Below are 20,929 nucleotides of genomic sequence, written 5' to 3' on the forward strand. Positions count from 1 at the left end.
GAGGAGAGGGTGGTGGTGTAATTCTTTTAACCACTTTTGGTTGTGGTGCTTGTTCCGTCTGGAACTCCAACCTTCTCTTTCTCCTAATGGGGGGAAGGGTGCTTATTTTTCCTGTCCCCTGCTGAATGAAGATACGCTTTTGCGTATGGTCCACATCAGTTGCTTGTAGCGCTTCCTCAAACCTATGCTTTTGCATTTGGGAGGTTAGCGAGTGCTCTTCTGTATAAGAGCCTGAAGCTGGGTCGCTTGCAGTTTGTTTCGGCGTCGAAACTTTGTCTGCGTGTTTTTTCGGCTCCGAGGTGACTTTTTTCCTTTTCGGGGCCGAAACCTCTCGGCGTCGATCTGTTTCGGTGCCGCTGTCTCGGCGTCGAGCCGTGTCCACACCGGCATCTCGGTGTCGAGGCTTGTCTCCAGCACTTTCTCGGTCCCGAGAAGGCTGCGTGCCGGTGTCTCGACCGGAGTCGGACGATCTCGGCACTGTTTTGGCCTTTTTCGGTGCCGACGGTCGGTCACCGAATTTATGGGTGGAGCCATGGCCTGGTGGCAGTGGCGTCCCCTGGGCCTTGTAAATGTTTCTTTGTGTGGTTTTCGACGTCTTACTCACGGTTTGTGTGTCGTCGAATCCTTCGGAGTCTGAGTCTTGGAACGAGAAGGTACCTTCTTCTTCCTGTTCCTCGAACTCCCGTTGGGCTGTCGGTGCGGACGCCATTTGAAGTCTTCTGGCTCGACGGTCTCGGAGTGTTTTTCGGGACCGGAACGCACGACAGGCCTCGCAGGTGTCTTCGCTGTGCTCAGGTGACAGGCACAGGTTGCAGACCAAGTGTTGGTCTGTGTAGGGGTATTTATTGTGGCATTTGGGGCAGAAACGAAACGGGGTCCGTTCCATCGGCGTTCTTCAGCACGCGGTCGGGCCGACCAGGCCCCGACGGAGGATCGAAAAACTACCCCGAAGGGCACCGGAGCTCTTCGATCTTCGATGCGGTGTGGAATCTAAGTACGCCGATCCCGAACGCAACAATACCGACGAAAATCTTCCGAAATTAGCTAATTTTCCGTTCCGAAACTCGGAGCGACAGGAACACGTCCGAACCCGATGGCGGAAAAAAAACAATCGAAGATGGAGTCGACGCCCATGCGCAATGGAGACAAAAGGAGGAGTCACTCGGTCCCGTGACTCGAAAGACTTCTTCGAAGAAAAACAACTTGTAACACTCCGGCCCAACACCAGATGGCGAGCTATTGCAGAACATGCGTATCTACAGCGACAGATGCCATCGAACTATTGCTTTCCATAATCTGACATTGCAGGGAAAAGTTACAGAGTAAAACGTAGAGAAAAATTGATGTTTTTTTCACCTCAATTTCAATATTTTTCTTTTTCAGCTGTTATTTTCTGTAGGAAACCCTTGTAGGATCTACACAAATGACCCCTTGCTGAATTCAGAATTTTGTCTACTTTTCAGAAATGTTAGGTTTCTGGGATCCAGCATTGGTTTCATGCCCATTCCTGTCACTGACTGGAAGGAGGCTGAAAGCCCAAAAAATTGCAAAAATGGGGTATGCCCCAGTAAAATGCCAAAATTGTGTTGAAAAATTGGGTTTTCTGATTCAAGTCTGCCTGTTCCTGAAAGCTAGGAAGCTGCTGAGTTTAGCACTACAAACCCTTTGTTGATGCCATTTTCAGGGGGAAATCCACAAGCCTTCTTCTGCAGCCACTTTTTCCATTTTAAAAAAAAAAAACGAAATTTTCACTGTATTTTGGCCAATTTCTTGGCCTCCTTCAAGGGAACCCACAAAGTCTGGGTACCTCTAGAATCCCTAGGATGTTGGAAAAAAAGGACGCAAATTTGGCTTGGTTAGCTTATGTGGACAAAAAGTTATGAGGGCCTAAGCGCGAACTGCCCCAAATAGGCAAAAAAAGGCCTGGCACAGGAGGGGGAAAAGGCCTGGCAGCGAAGGGGTTAATACACCATGATCAATCAGGCTTCATTCCTGGCAGAAGTACCTTCCTGAATATTAGGAGACTCTTACACATCATACACAGTAATAAAAACTCGGAAGCAGTGGCCCTATCTCTAGATATCGAAAAGGCATTCGACACACTCAGCTGGAACTATCTTCTACACACACTCAAAGCATTCGGCTTTGGTGCCGGCTTCACTAACTGGATCAAAACGCTTTATTCCAGGCCCACTGCTCGGGTTAAAAATGGACGAGCTATCTCTGAAGCATTTCCTATAGGTAGAGGCACCAGGCAAGGCTGCCCACTATCTCCATTGCTGTTTGCTATTGCTATGGAGCCACTAGCGATTAAACTACGGAGTTACTCACACATATGGGGTATCCCGGAAGCTAACACCCACCACATTATATCTATGTACGCGGATGATGCCTTAATATATCTGCGCGACCATTCGGCTTATATGGCTGAGGTCTTGCAGTTATTGGACTCCTTCGGTATCGCCTCTGGTCTACACGTCAACTGGTCCAAATCAAGCATATTCCCGATTTCTCCGTCTCCGGTAACGCACCATATGTTACTGCCGCAATACAAACTACCCTGGTCACACACAACTTTTAAATACCTGGGGGTGCAGATTTATCACTCCATCACGGATCTAAAAGAGGGAAACATAGACAGGATCCTTGGATCTGTCCGCGGCTCAATACCCTTCTGGAGTTCACTTCCCCTGTCTCCAATGGGCCGAGTGGCAATAGCCAAAATGCTCATTCTTCCAAGGTTTCTGTATTACTTCACAGCACTTCCGTTGTGCTTACCACGTTCCTTCTTTAATAAGCTGCAATCAATACTAACGGATTTGCTCTGGGGTAAAGATAGACGCAGAGTGGCGCTGTCAATAACACAACATCCGCTGGAGATGGGCGGATTAGGAATGCCTAACTTCGAAAGATATTATGCAGCAGCCCAATTATCATGGCTGTCTACATGGCTATGTGACACTCCGTCGGCTGAAAGCAGGATGTTACAGTCACATATAGCACCACAGAAGTTGTTACTCTCGATACTAACTAGTATCCCCCATGCGTCTCCCAGACTAATATTACTAGAGGTAGCCCGATTCTGCTGGCGAAGATATGTCCAAACTGAGTCCATATCCTTCCCCTACTCGCCTCTGTTGCCACTACTTCAACTGCCGGGCACTCAAACCCTGTCAATGTACCATGATACACGTGAAATGAATATGCTTCAATTGGGCGACTTATATTCTGGCTCAGCGATGCGCACTTTTGCTGAATTGGTGACAGAGGGCACTATGCAGAAAGGGGCCTTCTTAACATTTAATGCCATAAAGCTATTGCTCAATAATATCTGGGGCGCAGGAGACTCGGAACCTCCCGAATCCTCGCTGCTCACCACTATACTAACCATTGGCAGCTCAAAGAGTATTATTACCATATTATATAAAGCATTGCTCGGAGCAATATGTACAACACTGCCACATGTAAAGGCTCGGTGGGACGCTGTCCTTCCTACCCCACTACCACAGAAGATTTGGACTACGGCCCTCGCAACAATCAAATCAATATCTCGCAATCCTCGTCTGCGGTACACTCAATTTAACTACATCCACCAATCATATCTATCGCCAGCCCGCATTCAAAAAATCTACCCCAATACAACACCAACATGCCCTAGATGCGCTACACCAGCAGCTGACTTCTACCACATGGTCTGGAGTTGCCATTCAATAAACTCGGCCTGGCAGCGTGTGACGGAGATCACAGCAGAGATCTCATCTCATGCCCTAGCGCCCACTCCTGACTCCTGCTTACTTGGCATAAGACATCGCTCTAAAGCAGACAAACATACGCACAGATTCATTGACCTGGCATTCGTAGTGTATAAACGCTTGATAGCAATACATTGGAAAGCTCCAAATGCTCCCTCCCACGCGACATGGCTACGTGACTTACATAGCCGATCTCAAGCTGAAGCCCAGACACTTCACCTGCTACAAAACAGAGGCCTTATCCTAGATGGCCCAGAGGTCTGGGACACATTTGTGGTGGCAATAGAGGCCAGGGACGACATGTATCCCCCATGAACGGGTCTTATCTCACGTATATCACAGCCAGCGCTGGCACTGCTAATACCTTAGCCACACGGTACTCACTCTGATTGTCTTTACATATACTCATTGCTAATATCCCTCTCCCTCCTCAAAAGACATTTCTTAGCTGTGCCCAGCTACTTCCCACACGCTCATACAAGCATGAAACATACAACCATAACAGGCAATACGCTCCTGCCCCTGAACCGGTCAACTCCACAGGCACCCTCTACAGCCTTGAAGTGTTTTCTATATTAGTTACGGATGCCGTCAGCGATTGGCCAGACCTATTAAGCTGCAATCGTTTATCATAATAGCTTGCATGCTAAATGTCGCCGCATTCTCCTTCTAGCATGTCCTTAACTCCTTCACATTAGCAGTATTAGTTGAAAAAGTCTCCCCCCCCAGCTATCCTTGTTTTCCCCTTCCAATTTCCCCTTCTCCTCCTTCCTTTTTATATTTTTCGGTGTGGCAATGCTGTGTAAAATTATACAAGTGTGCAAATGTATCGCAAAAGAATGTACAGCTGGTATTGTTGTGTGAAGTTTGTGTTCAATAAACAGATTAAAAAAAAAAAAGACCTCTGCAACTCCCTCTCCTGCTACTTCCACTGCAAGAGCGCAGACATACGCGAAAGCTTCATAACGCCGCCACCCACCATCACCACCACTGATGCAGCCAACCCCACAGCACCCTGCCGCACCAATGTACTGAGCACCTGGACCCCCGCCAATGATGAAGAAACCAGCAAAACCATGAGCTCCATCCACTTAGGCTCTCCAACAGACCCCTGCCCCCACCACGTCTTCAACAAGGCCAGCCAAATCATCGCTCCCCAGCTCCGGTCCGTCATCAACAGCTCCTTTGAGACCGCCACATTCCCAGATATTTGGAAACACGCAGAAGTCAACGCCTTGCTCAAAAAACCCAAAGCAGACCCCGAAGACCTCACAAACTACTGGCCTATCTCTCTACTCCCCTTCCCCGCGAAGGTCATAGAGAAGATAGTCAACAAACATCTGTCCCGCTTCCTGGAGGACAACATACTTGACGTCTCCCAGTCTGGATTCCGCAAAAACCACAGCACCGAGACAGTCTACATCGCCTGCACTGACGACATCAGGACCAGACTTGACAGGGGTGAAACCGTTGCCCTCCTCCTTCTCGACCTCTCCGCAGCCTTCGACACCGTATCCCACAAAACCCTTCGCACACACCTCTTTGATGCCGGAATTCGCCACAAAGCCCTGGACTGACTCACCTCCTTTCTCTCCGAAAGAACTCTAAGAGTTCACCTCCCTCCATTCCGGTCTAAAGCCACCAAGACCATATGTGGAGTCCCCCAAGGATCCTCACTCAGCCCCACCCTCTCCAATATCTACATGGCTCCGCTCGCCAGCATCGCCCGCCCCCATGGCCTCAAAATAATTTCCTACGCCGACGATACCCAGCTCATCCTCTCCCTCACGAGGAACCCCTCTACCATCAAGAACAACCTCCACGCCGGACTCCTCGCCATCACTAATTTGATGACAGCAAGCCACCTCAAACTGAACTCAGGAAAAACCGAGATCATCATCTTTGGACCCAACAAGACAGCATGGAACGACTCATGGCGGCCTGCCACCCTAGGACCACCCCCGACACCCACCACCCACGCACGCAATCTCGGCTTCATACTAGACTCGCCTCTTTCCATGACTCAGCAAGTCAACGCCATATCATCCTCTTGCTTCAGTAACCTCCGTATGCAACGCAATGCCTTCAAGTGGATTCCAATAGAAACCAGAAGAACGTCACACACGCCCTCATCAGCAGCAGACTGGACTATGGTAACACCCTCTGCACAGGGACCACAGCCAAGCTTCAGAGAAAACTCCAGCGCATCAAGAGCGCCACCGCGCATCTCATCCTCAACCTCCCTCGCCACAATTACATCTCTGCCCACCTCAGATCCCTACACTGGCTGCCCATCAACAAAAGGATCATCTTCAAAATCCTAATCCACGCTCACAAAGCCCTCCACGACACTGGAACGGCCTACCTCAACGAACGACTTAACTTCCACATCCCGACCCGCCAGCTCTGCTCCGCCGACCTCGCTCTCGCAATAGTCCCCCGCATCCAATGCACCACCTCCGGCGGTAGATCCTTCTCCCACCTCGCTGCCAAAACCTGGAACTCCCTCCCCACCAATCTATGCAAGTCCCAGGACCTCCTAGCCTTCAGAAAGCACCTAAAAACATGGCTCTTTGAGCAGTAGCACCCCCCCTCCCCCAGCAGTGCCTTGAGACCCTACCGGGTGAGTAGTGCGCTTAACAAATTATTGATTGATTGGTTGAAGTCGCATATTGACCAGATATGGTTTCCAACAATGGACGTCCTCCAGCGCACAGGTATTAGGATCCTCCTCTGGGTCATATTGGATCACCCACGGCGACCCATGAAGCACATTAACACTTGGTATCTGTCTGACCAAGAATGCGCCAAACAGAGGTCTGATTGTATTTTGTGGTTAACCAGGGCACAGTAGCCTTCCCAGAAGTCTCTGGGTGGCCAGAAGACCAACCCCTCTGGACTGATCAAGGGGTATGTCCGGGGCAAGGAGGTGCACAAATTGTCATAGATGACGGCTCTGGAGATCCAGATCTCCTCCGCAAGTTGACACTGGCAAGGTCTAGCCTATGACAGCTTTCCCTGGAGGAGGGCAGATAGTGTTGAAGGGTACTGACGCAGTGTGTATACGAGCGGGGGGGATAAATCCTGGAAGCTCCTATACTGGCTGGCACTAGAGATGCTGCCTCTAGACTGGGTAGCTTCACCCAGAAGTGGACACAGCAACCATTGTTGTGATCCCTAAATCGGGCCTGCCCTTAGACAGGTGTTCCTCGTACAGGTCTATCTCCCTTATCAATGCTGACGTTTATGTGTTTGGAAAGGTCTTGGCTAATCTGCTCACCTGTACTCTTTCCTATCTGGTTCACCTGGACCAGTAAGGATTTATGCCAAACAGGAGCACTTGACACTGTATCCGAAGGATCTAAATGGCCTTCTCTCAGGCTTATCTCCTCCAAGGCCCTCTGGCATTGCTCCTAATAGATTTCGAGAAGGCCTTCAATACCGTCAACTGGCCCGCTTTGGAGGTGGTGCTACGGAGGGCAGGACTCAGACCTCATTTTTGTAGGCTTGTTGGTCTCCTTTATGCCAGCCTGACCCCTCAGCATTAACGGGACCCTCTCATTGCGCCGTCCTGATTCGTAGAGGCACACAGCAAGGCTGCCCCCTCTCCCCTCTTTTACTGTCCTTGGCGAATGAATCCTTGGCACACTCAGGAGCGGAGATGGTCCTGGGAGAGAGGACTGGAAGAGGGCATAGCATTATATGCTGATGACATCCACGTGTTCTTGGAGAACCCGCATTCCTCAGGCCCCCGCTGTTTGGAAATTCTACGTTTGTACGAAGAGGCCTCTGGGTCAATGAATCCAATTCCTTATTGGTGCCTACTAGTGGGGACAATGGCAGCTGTTCCTGGCATGCCGTTATCCCAACACGCCACTGTCTGGTAAATATTTAGGCATCTTTATTTCCCGCCTCTTTCATTTAGCATGGAGCCTTAGTCTGATCTCACTGGTTATCAGGAGGAACGAAGATTTGCAGCAGTGGGTCTGTCTGCCGTTCATTGCTCTAGAACAAGTGGTTGTTTTCAAAATGATGATCTTGCTGTGCTTTTTGTATATTTTTTCAAACTTTCCCCACCCAATCCTTAGGCGATTGTTCCAGGCACTGGCTTTGAGGGTAGCCGCCTTCCTCTAATGGGCCGTTGTCCTTCAGTGGCCTTTGTTAATGGACAACCATAGGATGGGGGAATGGTAATGGCAGACGTTAATGGTTACTATTTAGCTGTGCAACTAGTTATGGCTGATCTAACTGAGGGTGGGACGACCCAGCTTATTGGGGGGAGATGGCCTTGTTGGTCCTGGATGGACTACTGGGATTTCTTTATGGGACCCTGTTCTCCCAAAGCCTCCACTGTACACGAATGACACTGCTGTGCTGGGGGGTAGTGCTTCGATGTATTAGCTAGGAGGGTAGACTCACCGGTCTGACCCCACTGTGGCAGGGGACATGGTTACATCACACTGTCGGGCTGCAGGGATTTGTGAGGTGGGACAGAATAGGCATCACTCATCTCAGGGATGTCTGGCAAGGTATGGCGTACTGACGTTCCAGGAGATGCAGGAGCAATATCACCCTTCCCACACACAATTCCACCAGTGCCTGCAGTTGCGTCACGCCTTTCTTTCTAATGTTCCCCTTGGTACACATGTTCCGGAATTCAATCCCCTTGAGGCCAAGCTCTTGATGGGAAGGTTGGGAAAGGGGGCCATCTCCCCAATTTACCAGTCTCTCACCATTAATGCTCCAGACCGTTTCCCTGGACTGCAGAGGAGGTGGGAGGCCTGGGTGGGTGACTTCGAGGATGAAAACTGGCACCCAGAGAAGCGGTTATCCCTGCATGCTTTTGAATGGTCCAACTTAACTATTTGCACATGGTTTGGGTATGTCCGAAACAGGTCACCTTTTAAAAGGAGATCGAGGGGAGCTCTCTGTGATTATTGGCCGCCAGGTTGACCTTAACCTAAAAGTGTTGCCTTGTTGGGAATGTTGAAGGAGCCGGGAAGGAAAGATGATGGAATGCACTTTTATTGTGGTGGCAGTACTGGTGGCCAAACGCAATATTGCCTGCAAGTGGAAATCCCCAGATCCACCATCAGTGGGGAAGTGAAGGAGAGGGTAGACTGGTGTGCCCAGCAGGAACAACCTAGATATGAGGCGTGGGGTTGCCTCCGCAAACATGAGAAGAGCTGGGCCAGGTGTGGGATTATAATGGTCAAGATGTGGGGATTTAACAACTGTACCTATGTATGGTAACTACTGTGTCGACGTGTGGATAATGATCATGATGTACATTAGTGTTGCTGCTAAAATCAATAAAATATGGTTATCAAAAAAATAGATAAATGCAGGACTTTAGTTTGAAGCAGTATTGTCAAGGCAGGGGGAGTTTGCCATTAGAACCATGACCTTGCCATGTAGTGACTGATGCTGGTGATCACGTTGAAAGACAAGTACAAAGTAGACTGGGCAAATTACTATCCTGGGACTGAGGGTAAAGTGTAACCCTAATCCCCACCTTCCTTTACTATGAAAAAGCCTTCAAAAGATTAGTTATCAAGCTATAAGCCTGAAAATTAGCACAACCAAGAAGACTTTCTTGGAGAGAACCTGCTTTAGGCAGCCCACTGTAGTCGGCGGTGGTGGCTGGTGACATTTGAAAGTGGTGGGGTGTAAAGGTTGGGTATGACTCTTATGTAGCGAGTGAAGGGAGCAAGCCTAATGGACAACGTGGGATCCATGGGAGGTCCTCCTCCCAAGAAAAAATTTAAAAAAGATAGACAAATGGTGCATTTGAAAGCAATTGAATTTTTTGAGAAAGCAAGCTTTATAAAGCAGTGCAAAAGTATAGCCTTGAAATATGAAACACATTAAAAACTGCCCCATATCTTACTGCAATAAGTTCAAAAGTTGTTTTAATGTGCAATTTGTACAGTGCGACAACTTCAGGCCCTTTAGAGTGTGTGCTTGCCTAGTGTCTTGCACTGCATGCTGCATCATCTTTGGAAGAAAATGTTCTAACCAGGCACCGGGAAGCACCCATAGCTGCTGGCTGCAAACAGTCATACAGAAATATGTTTAGACAAATCTTAAAGTGGGATGAAAAAAGTGGGGTCTCTCTAAAAGGGACATGTAAAATAAATGTCTGTGATTCCCTTAGTGTGACACCTGACCAGTATTTTGGTATCTCTATGAGATGTTATTGCATCCAAAAATATTACACAACAACTGACAAACACCTAAAACTTGCCAGTCCTGTTGGCTTTGTCAATGGTTGTTAGCTGGTTAAGATAAATGAGTAACAATGATTTGTTATATATAACTAACTTTGGAAATGTTTCAATTCTGAAATTGTGAGACTATGAATTAAATATTATTGAGTCCTATGGAAGGAGTGTGGTATTCAGTTATGTGTGCTTCATGTTAGATATGTACGCCTTTTTCTCTGAACATCTCATCCATCTGCACGTTTTCGATCTCCTCACTTTCCTCTTCAGCCCCTCTTTTCACTCTCACCTGAATTCACTTCCTCGCATCTCCCTAATTCTACCATCACAAACATACAATGCACTCATACACATTTAAGCACTTTATTTCCTTCTGCTTTTGCCTTCTAAATATTTTCACCTCTTTGCAAACCTTTGCACACATTTACACATTTCAATGGTAACTAGAGCGTAAGCGCCAACACACTGACAGGCACTATGCTTCGCTGGCTTCAGCCTCAGTGCTAGCGCGCTCAAGTAAGTACTTCATTAACACCTGGCACGAGTCAAAGTATTCACTATACAAAAGTGATAAGATGCATGAAAAAAATACAGAAACACAGCATGATGAAACAACTCTCTTGGGGAATGCAACATTAAGTAAAATGTGAAAAAAGAGAGGAACGAAATCACGGACACACATTACTTTAACGTTTTTAACATTCATTGTTTGCAAATCAATCCATGTTTTTGGCATTAATATTAATTAATATAAATACCCCAAGATTAGCATTATAATACTGACCATTACAGAGGACAAAGAACTGAACCAGATGTGCTTGCATTCACTCCTACCGTGTGACGAATAGGAAAGAGTAGGATCTAAGTCTGTTAATGATGGATACCTGCCCTCACGCAGGGATGAAGACTCTAACGCCTGAAAGCATGACGCTAAAAGCAACACTGGCATACAGTGGATACCACTATAGACTTCAATGGAAAAGAAGGGCTTTAGAAAGCTAAGCCCTGCGTTGTGTGCCACAGTGCACAAAAGTTGGTTTACTGCCTGGCTTCCATCTCCTTCTTCAAAGTGAGGCGGGGCAGATAGCCTAGGCATGTCAGCCCAGAGTTAAATACATCGATTTGTTTAGAAATAGATCATATCTCTAAACAAATCAATCAATTTAAGATTTTTTATGTTGACGTGCAGGAATTTCACAGGGGTGAAGTCTCTTAACCCTAAAGGAGAAGACATCTCCGGTATTTGGACATCTGGCTGTGCTAACAAGGATTCAACAATTTGATGGCACAGACAGGAATAGCCCTCGTCTATAATATGGCAGCATGGACATAAACCACTGCATATTCTCTGCAAAGATGGGAATAAAACTCCTATATTCTTGTATTCTGCCTCAACCTCAAATCGCCCTACTTAGATTTCCCAGGGGTTAAGTGTGAGGCCACCCCAGGTCATTGGAGTTTTTTCACCTCTTTCTATGTTTATCTTTAGATCAAGAAGCAAATAAGTAATCGTTATGGAGTTTGCCTGCAATGACAGTATGACAGGCAAACACCTCTACACCTCATCAAATATATAAGATTAATGGGCATAGACCAATTTATGTGACTCTAATTACTTTCTGAAGGGAAAATGAATGGAGGAGATCCTTGGGGCTAGGGATCGCAGTCTGGCCTTAAAGAAATAAAAAAGGACTAGTTATTTTTCCTTATTTTATTTAAATAAAAAAAATTCTTATTAGAATTACCAAGTAGTTTATCACTACTTAAAGGAATACACTTCTTTGCAGTCTGAGACATGCATCTAAAAGTGCAGACTGAAGCCAAGGCTGAAATTTCCTGCGCAGTTTAAAAGGCATATTCGGAAAACATTTTCTCAATTTTTACAAACAGGCTCTTTAAACTGCACAGCGAGTCTTTTTTTTACTTTCACAGAGGCTGTTAACCCCCTTATTTGTCTATGAATGCCACATATATTGATACAGGCCATTAACAGATAAAGATCTCAGAGGGTGTATTGTCTCACTTGCAAAAACATGGATTATTGACACCATTGATAATAGGACTGCAGGCTTACATGCTCCCCTACCCATACTTTATCTAAAGGACCACCAGTCCTCTTCTAGTCAGCTCCTCCCCCACCCCATATATCCTGGGTCTGGTGCTGGCTATCTTACCTACGAGAGCGATCACGAAAGCAAAGACATGCAGTGTCCCGTGAATGATTTTCGAGGTATACTTGGACTCGTTCCTGAAGACCCGATACACCAGTAGAGCTGGAAGACAAGCAAATACATAGGTTCAAAGTGGAGAATGTGTTAGCAATATTGTAAAAAAACCTTTTTTTAATACAAATTATAATAACCTTTCAAATACAACTTAAGAACAGAGAAAAGGGTCTGATCAGAAATATGATCCAACGAATGTATGACATTCAGTGCAATGGGTAATTGCTTAACACATCACATTCCAACATGTACAAAGGTAAAAGAGAAGTCAACTGAGAGAATGTAATGAGGGGACTTTCAGCCAGTCATTGTTCTTCGGGTAACAGCGTTTCTTATGAAGGAATGTGTAGTTATGCTTGTGATGGGAAAAGTGAAACTACAAGTAACAGTGTGTTTTGTGATGGCCACCCCATGTCACTCTCATGACGTGGGCTAATTTCATGGAGTGGTGGGGCAGACAAAGGTTTGCTAGTGATATTCTGCGTGGTACTGTTATACGGTAGTCTTGCCTTGGACCACCAATACTATTGCTCTAAAGTTGGGTAAGCAAGTTGATCTTCCAGAGGTAGTAATGGCAAGCACTCTATAAGGTGGTAGGTTCTAGAGACTTGGATTCAGCATGAGAAATAGTAGTGTTGCCACCTTTTCCTTCCAGAGGAATGACTTGAGTCAATTGACATGGCATACAGTGTGTAGTTGTGGATTGTTCCTATATCAACTAAGAATTTGATATCACTGATCTTTTAAACAATGGTAGGACTGCGCTGGGTTTCCTGAAAAGCTTAAGAACTTTAGGGATAGAACTATCTCTTAGCCAGGTGAGTAGGCCACACGTGAATTCTTAGGAATGTACCATATTCTATTTTCTGAAATTTCGGAAAGCTTCTGCTCAAGGCATTTTCCAAAGCACTTATCATGCCTTTTTAAGTTCTTACAGAACCTGGATTTGGTAAAGTGCGAAGAGGTGGCAGTCATACTACATTTACATCACAAGTCTCAGAATCCGAGGTATTAGTGAAGAGCAGCCAATGGTGCCACGAAGACCAATGCATGTTCCTCACGATGTGAATCCTAGCATGGCAACCTTTTTTTAAAGCAGCCCCTGACTTTGGAACAAAATGTTGACACTCAGTAATGGAGACTGCAAGGATGGAAGGGTGCCGTCCCTCAAAGCTTGAATTCCATCTTCCAGCTTCACAAGGGCACTCAAAATGCCTTCTCTCTCATTTATATTAATGAGGCAGGAGGGCTTGCAAACTCTAAATGAGCACTTTGCAGTGCAACTGATTAGCACATCAAGACCACCACAAACATAAGAGAAGGTAGCAAACCAATCCATTTGCAAAAAACTCTGAGTAGTTGCAAACTACCCTTTGTACATTGGCCCCAAGCTACTCCACCTGTGGACTTTATTCTTCATGGGTAGCAAGATAAGAGGTGATGGCCTAGTCTAGGGAATAGTAGTGATTACAGACTCCAATACAGCATTACACAGTCAAATAAAAGGTCCCTCAGTCAGAACAGGATTCTTATTTACAGGTAAATGAAAACAACAGACAATTAAGTTATGATACCCATACAAAACCAGGGGGTGAATAAGACTCTAGGGGTCCGCAAAGCCTTCTCAGGGGGTCCGCGAGAGCCTAGAAAATTAAAAAATGTTACAAATATTGACAAATTATGTCCCCAGCTTCCAGTAATGACTCAGACGGGGGTCCCCGGATTCCAATGATGATTAAGTGGGGTCCCTGGGTTCCATTAATGTTAAAGTGGGGGTCCACAGAAATCAAAAGGTTGGGAACCACTGCACTAGGGGCCTGATTTAGATTTTGGCAGAAGGGTTACTCTGTCACGACGGTTATCCCGAACGTCGAAATATTAATCCTATAGAGAATAATGTGATTTATACTTCAACGGACAGGATATCTGTCACCATTGCAACAGAGTAACCTGTCCAGGTTCTGCTCTTCTCTTCACAGGGCAGTCCAGCACCCTTTCCTTCACTCTGATCCCAACAGCAATGTGTTGAGCGAATCCAACTTGGTCCCAGACTGAGGACACATTCCGGCAAAGGTTCTGCCCCTGGCAGTACATCTGCCCAGTATTGATGTGAAGGGTCTGCTCAATGTCAACACAATTCTATTATTTTGTAGTTATTTTTATAAGTACGTCTGAACAGCTCGAGGGGGAAAATGAATCCAGCTGAGTCAACCAAAGTTCTGCTTTGTTCCAATGTTAAAACACTTCCCAACAGGAGACAAGTACATCTTGTACCTTTAGCCACAGTCTGCAAGGGTACCTGGTGCAGGAAGTTACAGTACAGTCCGTTTGGAACAGGAAAAGATTAAAAGGATATGGTGCTATGCAGCCAGCAACTCATTAAACAGGGAGTGCAGAGTTTCTGTGAGGTATCCTGTAAAATGAGGAGGGAATGGTGTTAAATCTCCATCTCCTCTCGACCACAAAAAAACATGTTTAATGGAAAGGGTGCTTCTCATATGGATGTGTGTGTTGTGGTGGGTGGACGAGGTAGTGGGGTGATTTGTACTGGAGTAGAGTGGGGTGGACTGGAGTGACATAGGGTGGATTGGACTGACATGGGGTGGGTGGGGTGGACTGGGTAGAGTGGATTGGATTGGAGTGAGGTGAATTGGACTGGGGTGGGTTGGATTGGAGTGGGGTGGATTGCACTGAGATGAGGTGAACTGCATTGGGGTGGATTGGGGTGGAGTGGATTAGAGTGGGTGGATTGGAATGAGCATGGTAAATTAGGGTGGGGTGGATTGGATGGGGTGGGCTGGATTGGGGTGTGGGTGGACTGCAGCTGGGTGGGGTGGATAGGAGTGGAGTGGATTGTGGTGAACTGGACTGTGTGGGGAGGGGTGGATTTGATTGGGTTGGAGTGGGGTGGGTTAGATTGGAGTGGGGTATATTGGATTGTTGTGGTGGATTGGATTTGTGTGGGGTAGAATGGATTGGAGTTGGGTAGATTAAGGTGATTCTGATGGGGTGGATTGGATTAAAGTGGGTTATACTGGGGTCTGATGGATTGGGGTGGTGTGGGTGGATTGGAATGAGGTGGATTGAGTAGCGGTGGACTTCACTGGAGTGGGGTGGACTGGAGTGGGTGGACTAGTTTGGAGTAGGGTGTGTTGGAATGGAGTGGGGTGGGCTGAACTGGAGTAGGGTGGACTGGGGTGGAGTGGAGTGGATTAGGGTGTGTGAGGTGTACTGGATTGGAGTGGGATGATTGAATTGGTTTGGGATGGACTGGATTGTAGTAGGGTGGATTCTGGTAGACTGGAGATTGGTGAATTGGGATTGAGTGGGGTGGATTGGAATGGGTGAGGTGGACTGGATTGGAATGGGCAGACTGGAGTGGGGAAGATTGTTTTGGATTGGAGTGGGGTGTTTGGGATTGGAGTGGGGCAGGTTGGAGTTGGGCACATTGTTTTTGATTAAAGCTGGGCAGATTTTAGTGGGGCAGGTTGTTTTGGACTAAAGTGGGGGACAGTAGCCCTTTCTGTGTGTTGTATGGCCGGGAGCCATCCGATGCTACAGTCCTCATGTGAGTTGGACAGCTCCAGGACAACCAAGCACATGGCACTTGAAATTCCTCTGATGCAGGCACCAGAGGGATTTCTTTTACAAAGAAACAGCCTTCGGAGATGGGGGAGAGTTTCCCCATCTCCAGAGGCTTTTTCTTCGTTTTTATTGCGATGACGATCGGCGCACATGGCACGCTGACGTCATTTAAATGAAAACAAGGTGAAATGAGCCAATCAGCTCATTTCACTTTCCCTACCTCGTTGCTCAGGAGGCTATCTCATCCCCCGAGCACTGAGGCAGACGGGAGAGGTATCATTGGAAAAGGGAGAATCTCCCCTTTCCAATGGTACCCGTTCCCAGTGGATCCCTGCTTAGGGATCGCCACAGAAGGGCGATCCCCAAGAAGAAATCCACCTATTAGACACCAGGTAGGGGGAATGGCCTCTTGGGCAAGGGCTTTTGCTCCCCCATTATTTTTTGTAGGAATAATTCAGTCTTTCTGCCCCCCATGGGAGGGCAGATAGAGGCAAAAGACCCTGATCTGCCTCCCTGGGGGGAGGGGCAGAAAGTGCACCAGGGCCTGCATTTCTTTTTAATGTATAGCAATGGGGCGCTGTCCAAAATGTGCTTACCGATACCCCCCCCCCAAACCCTAAATATGTAAGGGGTCTTAGCAGATGGAGTCAATAGCCCCCTATCTGTCCACCGGAGGGTGGGGAAGAAATCCCACTAGGGATTTTATTTTTCAAATTTTGGGGTGGGGGCTCCCCAAAATGGGCTTACCAATGCCCCCCTACCCTAAATATGTAAACAGTCTTTCTGCCCTTCCTTCCCTGGGGACAGATGGGGGCAATAGCCTCTGATCTGCACCCAGAGAGCAGAAAGCCCACTAGGTACCAGGGATTATTTTATTTTTTTCAAACTTTGGGGTAGGGGGCTTCCCAAAAGTGGCTAGCCTTTGCCCCCACCCATCTCAAACATGTAAACAGTCTTTCTTACCTCCCTCCCTCCCCCCTACGAGCCGATGGGGATTAATACTTGCGATCTGGGGGCTGGAAGGGGGAGACAGTCCACTAGACACCAAGGAAGATTTTTTTTAAAGGGGGAATTGCCATGCCCCAACCCCAAATAAATGGGTTTGAGGTCTTTCTGCCCCCCTGGTTGGGGCAGATGGAGGAAATTACCCCCGATCTGCCCCCGAGGGGGGCAGACAGCCCAGTAGACACCAGGGAATTAGGAAACAGAATTGAGGGGTTGGGCTGCCCACCACCATGGGCATGGTTATGCCCCCCTGTGCCAACTGAAGGGGGAAACAGTCTTTCAGCCCCCGTGCAGACTAAAGCATCTCATCTCAATGGCAAGCAAGAGGACATTTGACTCTTTTGGGTTTTGATTTTACATATGGGCCAAGAGAGCTTGGCTAACTCCCAATATCATCCACTTGCAATGGTGAACGGCTGGGGACTTGGGTTCACTGCCACCTGAAAAAACTTACCAGACCCAGACACTTCTGCAAACGAAACATCTGGGGGAGTCCACAGTGGTGTACTTCACATGCACCCTACACCAATGACCTGCAAGTCTCCAACTTTGCCTGAAATCATATTTTTCCCTACATTTCTGTGACGGAAACATCTGGAATCTGCAGGAATCCACAAAATTCCCACCACCCAGCATTGCCCAGCTGTGCCAATAAATATTCTGCCCAACTTATGCAGGTGCCCAAAGTAGAGTCAGCCTAAACACATATTAAATAAAAACTGCCCTTTTGGGCTTGCTTTGGTTCCCCCTCAATTTCTATACATTGTTGGTCCTTCTCGGTCGCAGGCATTTGGACTGTCTACACAAGTTAGGTATACTTTTTATCGGAAGACCGAGGGGAATGTTGGGTGCTAGGAACTTTGTGCCAATGTGGTGATCCCACATAGAAATGAGGAAAATTTGATTTTTTAGCTACATTTGAGGTTTGCAGGGGATTCTGGGTAAGAGAACGCTGGGAGGTCGACACAAACCATACCTCCCTGGACTCCCTTGGGTGTCTAATTTCCAGAAATGTCTGTGTTTGGTAGGTTTCCTTAGATGGCTGCTGAGCCCAGGACCAAAGACGCAGGTGCCCCCTTGCAAAAACAGGTAATTTTGTGATAAATATTTTTGATGTCTCCCCAATACGTTTAGGGCCCTTCCCTTTTGAGGGCACAAGGCCTATCCACAGAAGCTAGGTACCAGTTTTATTGGGAGAATGCTGGGTGGAAAGACGTTTGTGGTTCTCCTCAGATTCCATAACATTCCAAAACGGAAAATGTGTTTTTGGACAAATTTTGATGTTTGCAAATAATTCTGGGTAACAGAACCCAGGAAGAGCCACACAAGTCACCCCATCCTGGATTACCCTCGGTGTCTCATGTTAAAAAATGTACAGGTTTGATTGGTTTCCCTAGGTGCTGGTTGAGCTGGGGCCCAAAATCCATAGCTAGGCACATTGCAAAAAAAGGGTACATTTTGGATGGAAAAATATGATGGGTCCATGTTGCAGAAATGTGAGAAAAATGTGTTTTGCTAGGCAACTTTTGAGGTTTGCAAGGGATCCTAGGCAACAGAACCTGTAAAAACCACACAAGTCACCCCATCCTGGATTAGGTGTCTAGTTTTTAAAAATGTACAGATCTGCTAGGTTTTTCCTAGGTGTTGACTGAGCTAGAGCCCAAAATCCACAGCTAGGCACATTGCCAATAAAGGTCAGTTTAGAGTGGAAAAATGTGCTGTGTCCATGTTGCGTTTTGTCCGTTTCTTGTCGTGGGCACTAGGCCTACCCACACAAGTGAGGTACCATTTTTATTGTGAGACTTGGGGGGGGGGACATAGAATAGTAGACCAAGTGTTATTACCAATTGTCTTTCTCTGTATGTGCGCCTTCCAAATGCAAGACAGTGTGTAAGAAAGAAGTAATTTTGAGAAATGCCCTCTATTTCACATGCTAGTGTGGGTACCACCAAATTCAGAGATGTGAAAATAACCACTGCTTCTAAACTCCATATCTTGTGCCCATTTCGGAAATACATATGTTTCCCTGATATCTATTTTTCACTCTTGATATTTTTCCAAATTAATTGCTGTATACCCAGTACACAAAGAAAAGCCACTGCAAGGTGCAGCTCAGTTAGTGGCTCTGGGTAGCGTAGGTTCTTGGAGAACCTACCAGCCCTATATATCCCTGCAAACAGAAGGGTTCACTGAACGTAATGGTACATTGCTTTCAAAAATCTGCAATACTTAGAAAAAGATACATATGAAATCGTAGACATAAATGGCTGTTTTTTCAGCTCCATTTCAGTACTTCTTTATTACAAGTGTTACTTTCTATAGGAAAACCTTGAAGGATCTACACAAATGACCCGTTGCTGAATTTAGAATTGTGTCTACTTTTCGGAAATGTACTGCCTTCCGGGACCCACCACTGGTGACCCATTTCCTTCTCTAACTGGAAGGAGGTTGATAGTACAAACATTGGAAAAATGAGGTATGTCCCAGTAAGATGCCAAAACTGTGTTGATTTTAGCACTGCAAACCCTCCTTTGATGCCATTTGCAGGGGAAAAACAGATGCTGTCTTCGCCAGACCTTTTTCCCATTAGTCCCCAAAAAACCTTAAAGTTAGCTCTATTTTGGCTAATTTCTCGGTCCCCTCCAGGGGAATCCACAAATGCTGGGTACCTTTAGAATCCACAGGATGTTGGAAAAAAAGGACACAAATTGGGCATGGATAGCTTATGTGGTCTAAAGGTTATTGGGGCGTAAGCACAAACTACCTCAAATAGCCAAAAAACACTTAGCAGCAAAGGATTTATAAGAGTAGTGCAGATTGTTTTGGAGTGGGGCAGGTTGTTTTAGGGTGGACTGGTGTGGGGTGGATTGGATGGGAGTGGTGTGGTTTGGGTGGGAGTTGCTTGTATTTGAGTGTGGTGGACTGGGATGGAGTGGGTGGATTGGATAGGGGTGAGGTGGACTGGATTGGAGTGGGCATATTGTTTTGGATTGGAGTGGGACAGATTGTTTTGGATTGGAGTGGGGAAGACTGGAGTGGAGTGGACTGGAGTGAGAGATTGTTTTGGAGTGGTGTTGATTGTTTTGGATTGGAGTGGGACAAACTGGAGTACGGTAGATTAGATTGCAGTGGGTTGGGAGGATTGGAGTGGGGTTTTTGGAGTGGATTGGATTTGGGTGAGCGGTTTGGATTAGAGTGGGGTAGACTGGTGTGGGGTGGGATGGACTGTAGTGGGGCGGGTTGAAGCGGGGTGGATTGGGGTGTACTGTATGATTATGCATTAAAGAATAATTTGAGAAATTACACATAATAAAGAAGGAATGTTATATTGCAATATTTAGAATAAGATAATCGTCATCTTTTGAGAACAGCGCCCAACAGCAAAAAAGTGCAAAGTGCAAATTGGAAAATACGACTTGGCAAAATAAAAGAAAGTTAGCTCTAAAATATAAAACTTTACAATTTTGTTTGATCTGCTGGGCATGTTTTTACCAGTAACAAGCCTTCTGTTTGCAGGGCACTAGAAGTTAAAAAGAACAAAATAGTACCGCAATCACATCAGAAGCAGGGGACGGGCACTGATTAAGTTGAATCAATCAGTGCTTGGTCCCTGCTCCATGAAGCAGAACGGAAATAATGACTGGCCTGCAGTGACGAATTACGAGGCTGTAAAGAAGAGTGCCACAAGGGTCAACAAATGGTAAGTGACAGGCGGGCTCCAAGCCCTTTACTGCACACAACAATGTCTCGCAAGTGAGACGCATGCACTAGCGCTGCACTCATAGGCTCAACCCTAACAAGCAAGATGCATTCGCTAGCGCATGCACTCACATGCTCAACCCTTAGAAGTGGAACACTACCAGAGGGCTCGCAGATTGTCAAACTCCTTGGAAATACAAAGTCAGAATAAATGTACAGGGCAGAAAGGCTCCACTTTCCCAAAGCAGGTCCCAGTAACAGCCAATGAAAAATGTATGTTCATTAATAAAACAGAAACTTTAGGCTCATTTAAAAAAAAAAAAAAAAAAAAAACTTGAGTGCTGAGCTACAGCTGTTTCACATCAGTAAGGTAGTTTGTAGAGGCTTCTCTTCACCTCAGGCAACTACCTACAAACAGAAGCCTATTACCACTTTCTCG

General features: G+C 46.5%; 1 protein-coding gene across 1 annotated transcript in view; it reads right to left on the minus strand.

Moving 5' to 3' along the window:
• Positions 1-20,929, minus strand: part of CYB561 (cytochrome b561) — a 251,254-nt gene that overhangs the window by 101,529 nt on the left and 128,796 nt on the right. The window contains exon 3 of the mRNA XM_069238008.1: positions 12,151-12,249. Coding sequence (XP_069094109.1) covers positions 12,151-12,249 — 99 coding nt within the window. The remainder of the gene's footprint in view (positions 1-12,150; positions 12,250-20,929) is intronic.

Source organism: Pleurodeles waltl, chromosome 6 (genome assembly GCF_031143425.1).
Source record: "Pleurodeles waltl isolate 20211129_DDA chromosome 6, aPleWal1.hap1.20221129, whole genome shotgun sequence".
Lineage (NCBI taxonomy): Eukaryota > Metazoa > Chordata > Amphibia > Caudata > Salamandridae > Pleurodeles > Pleurodeles waltl.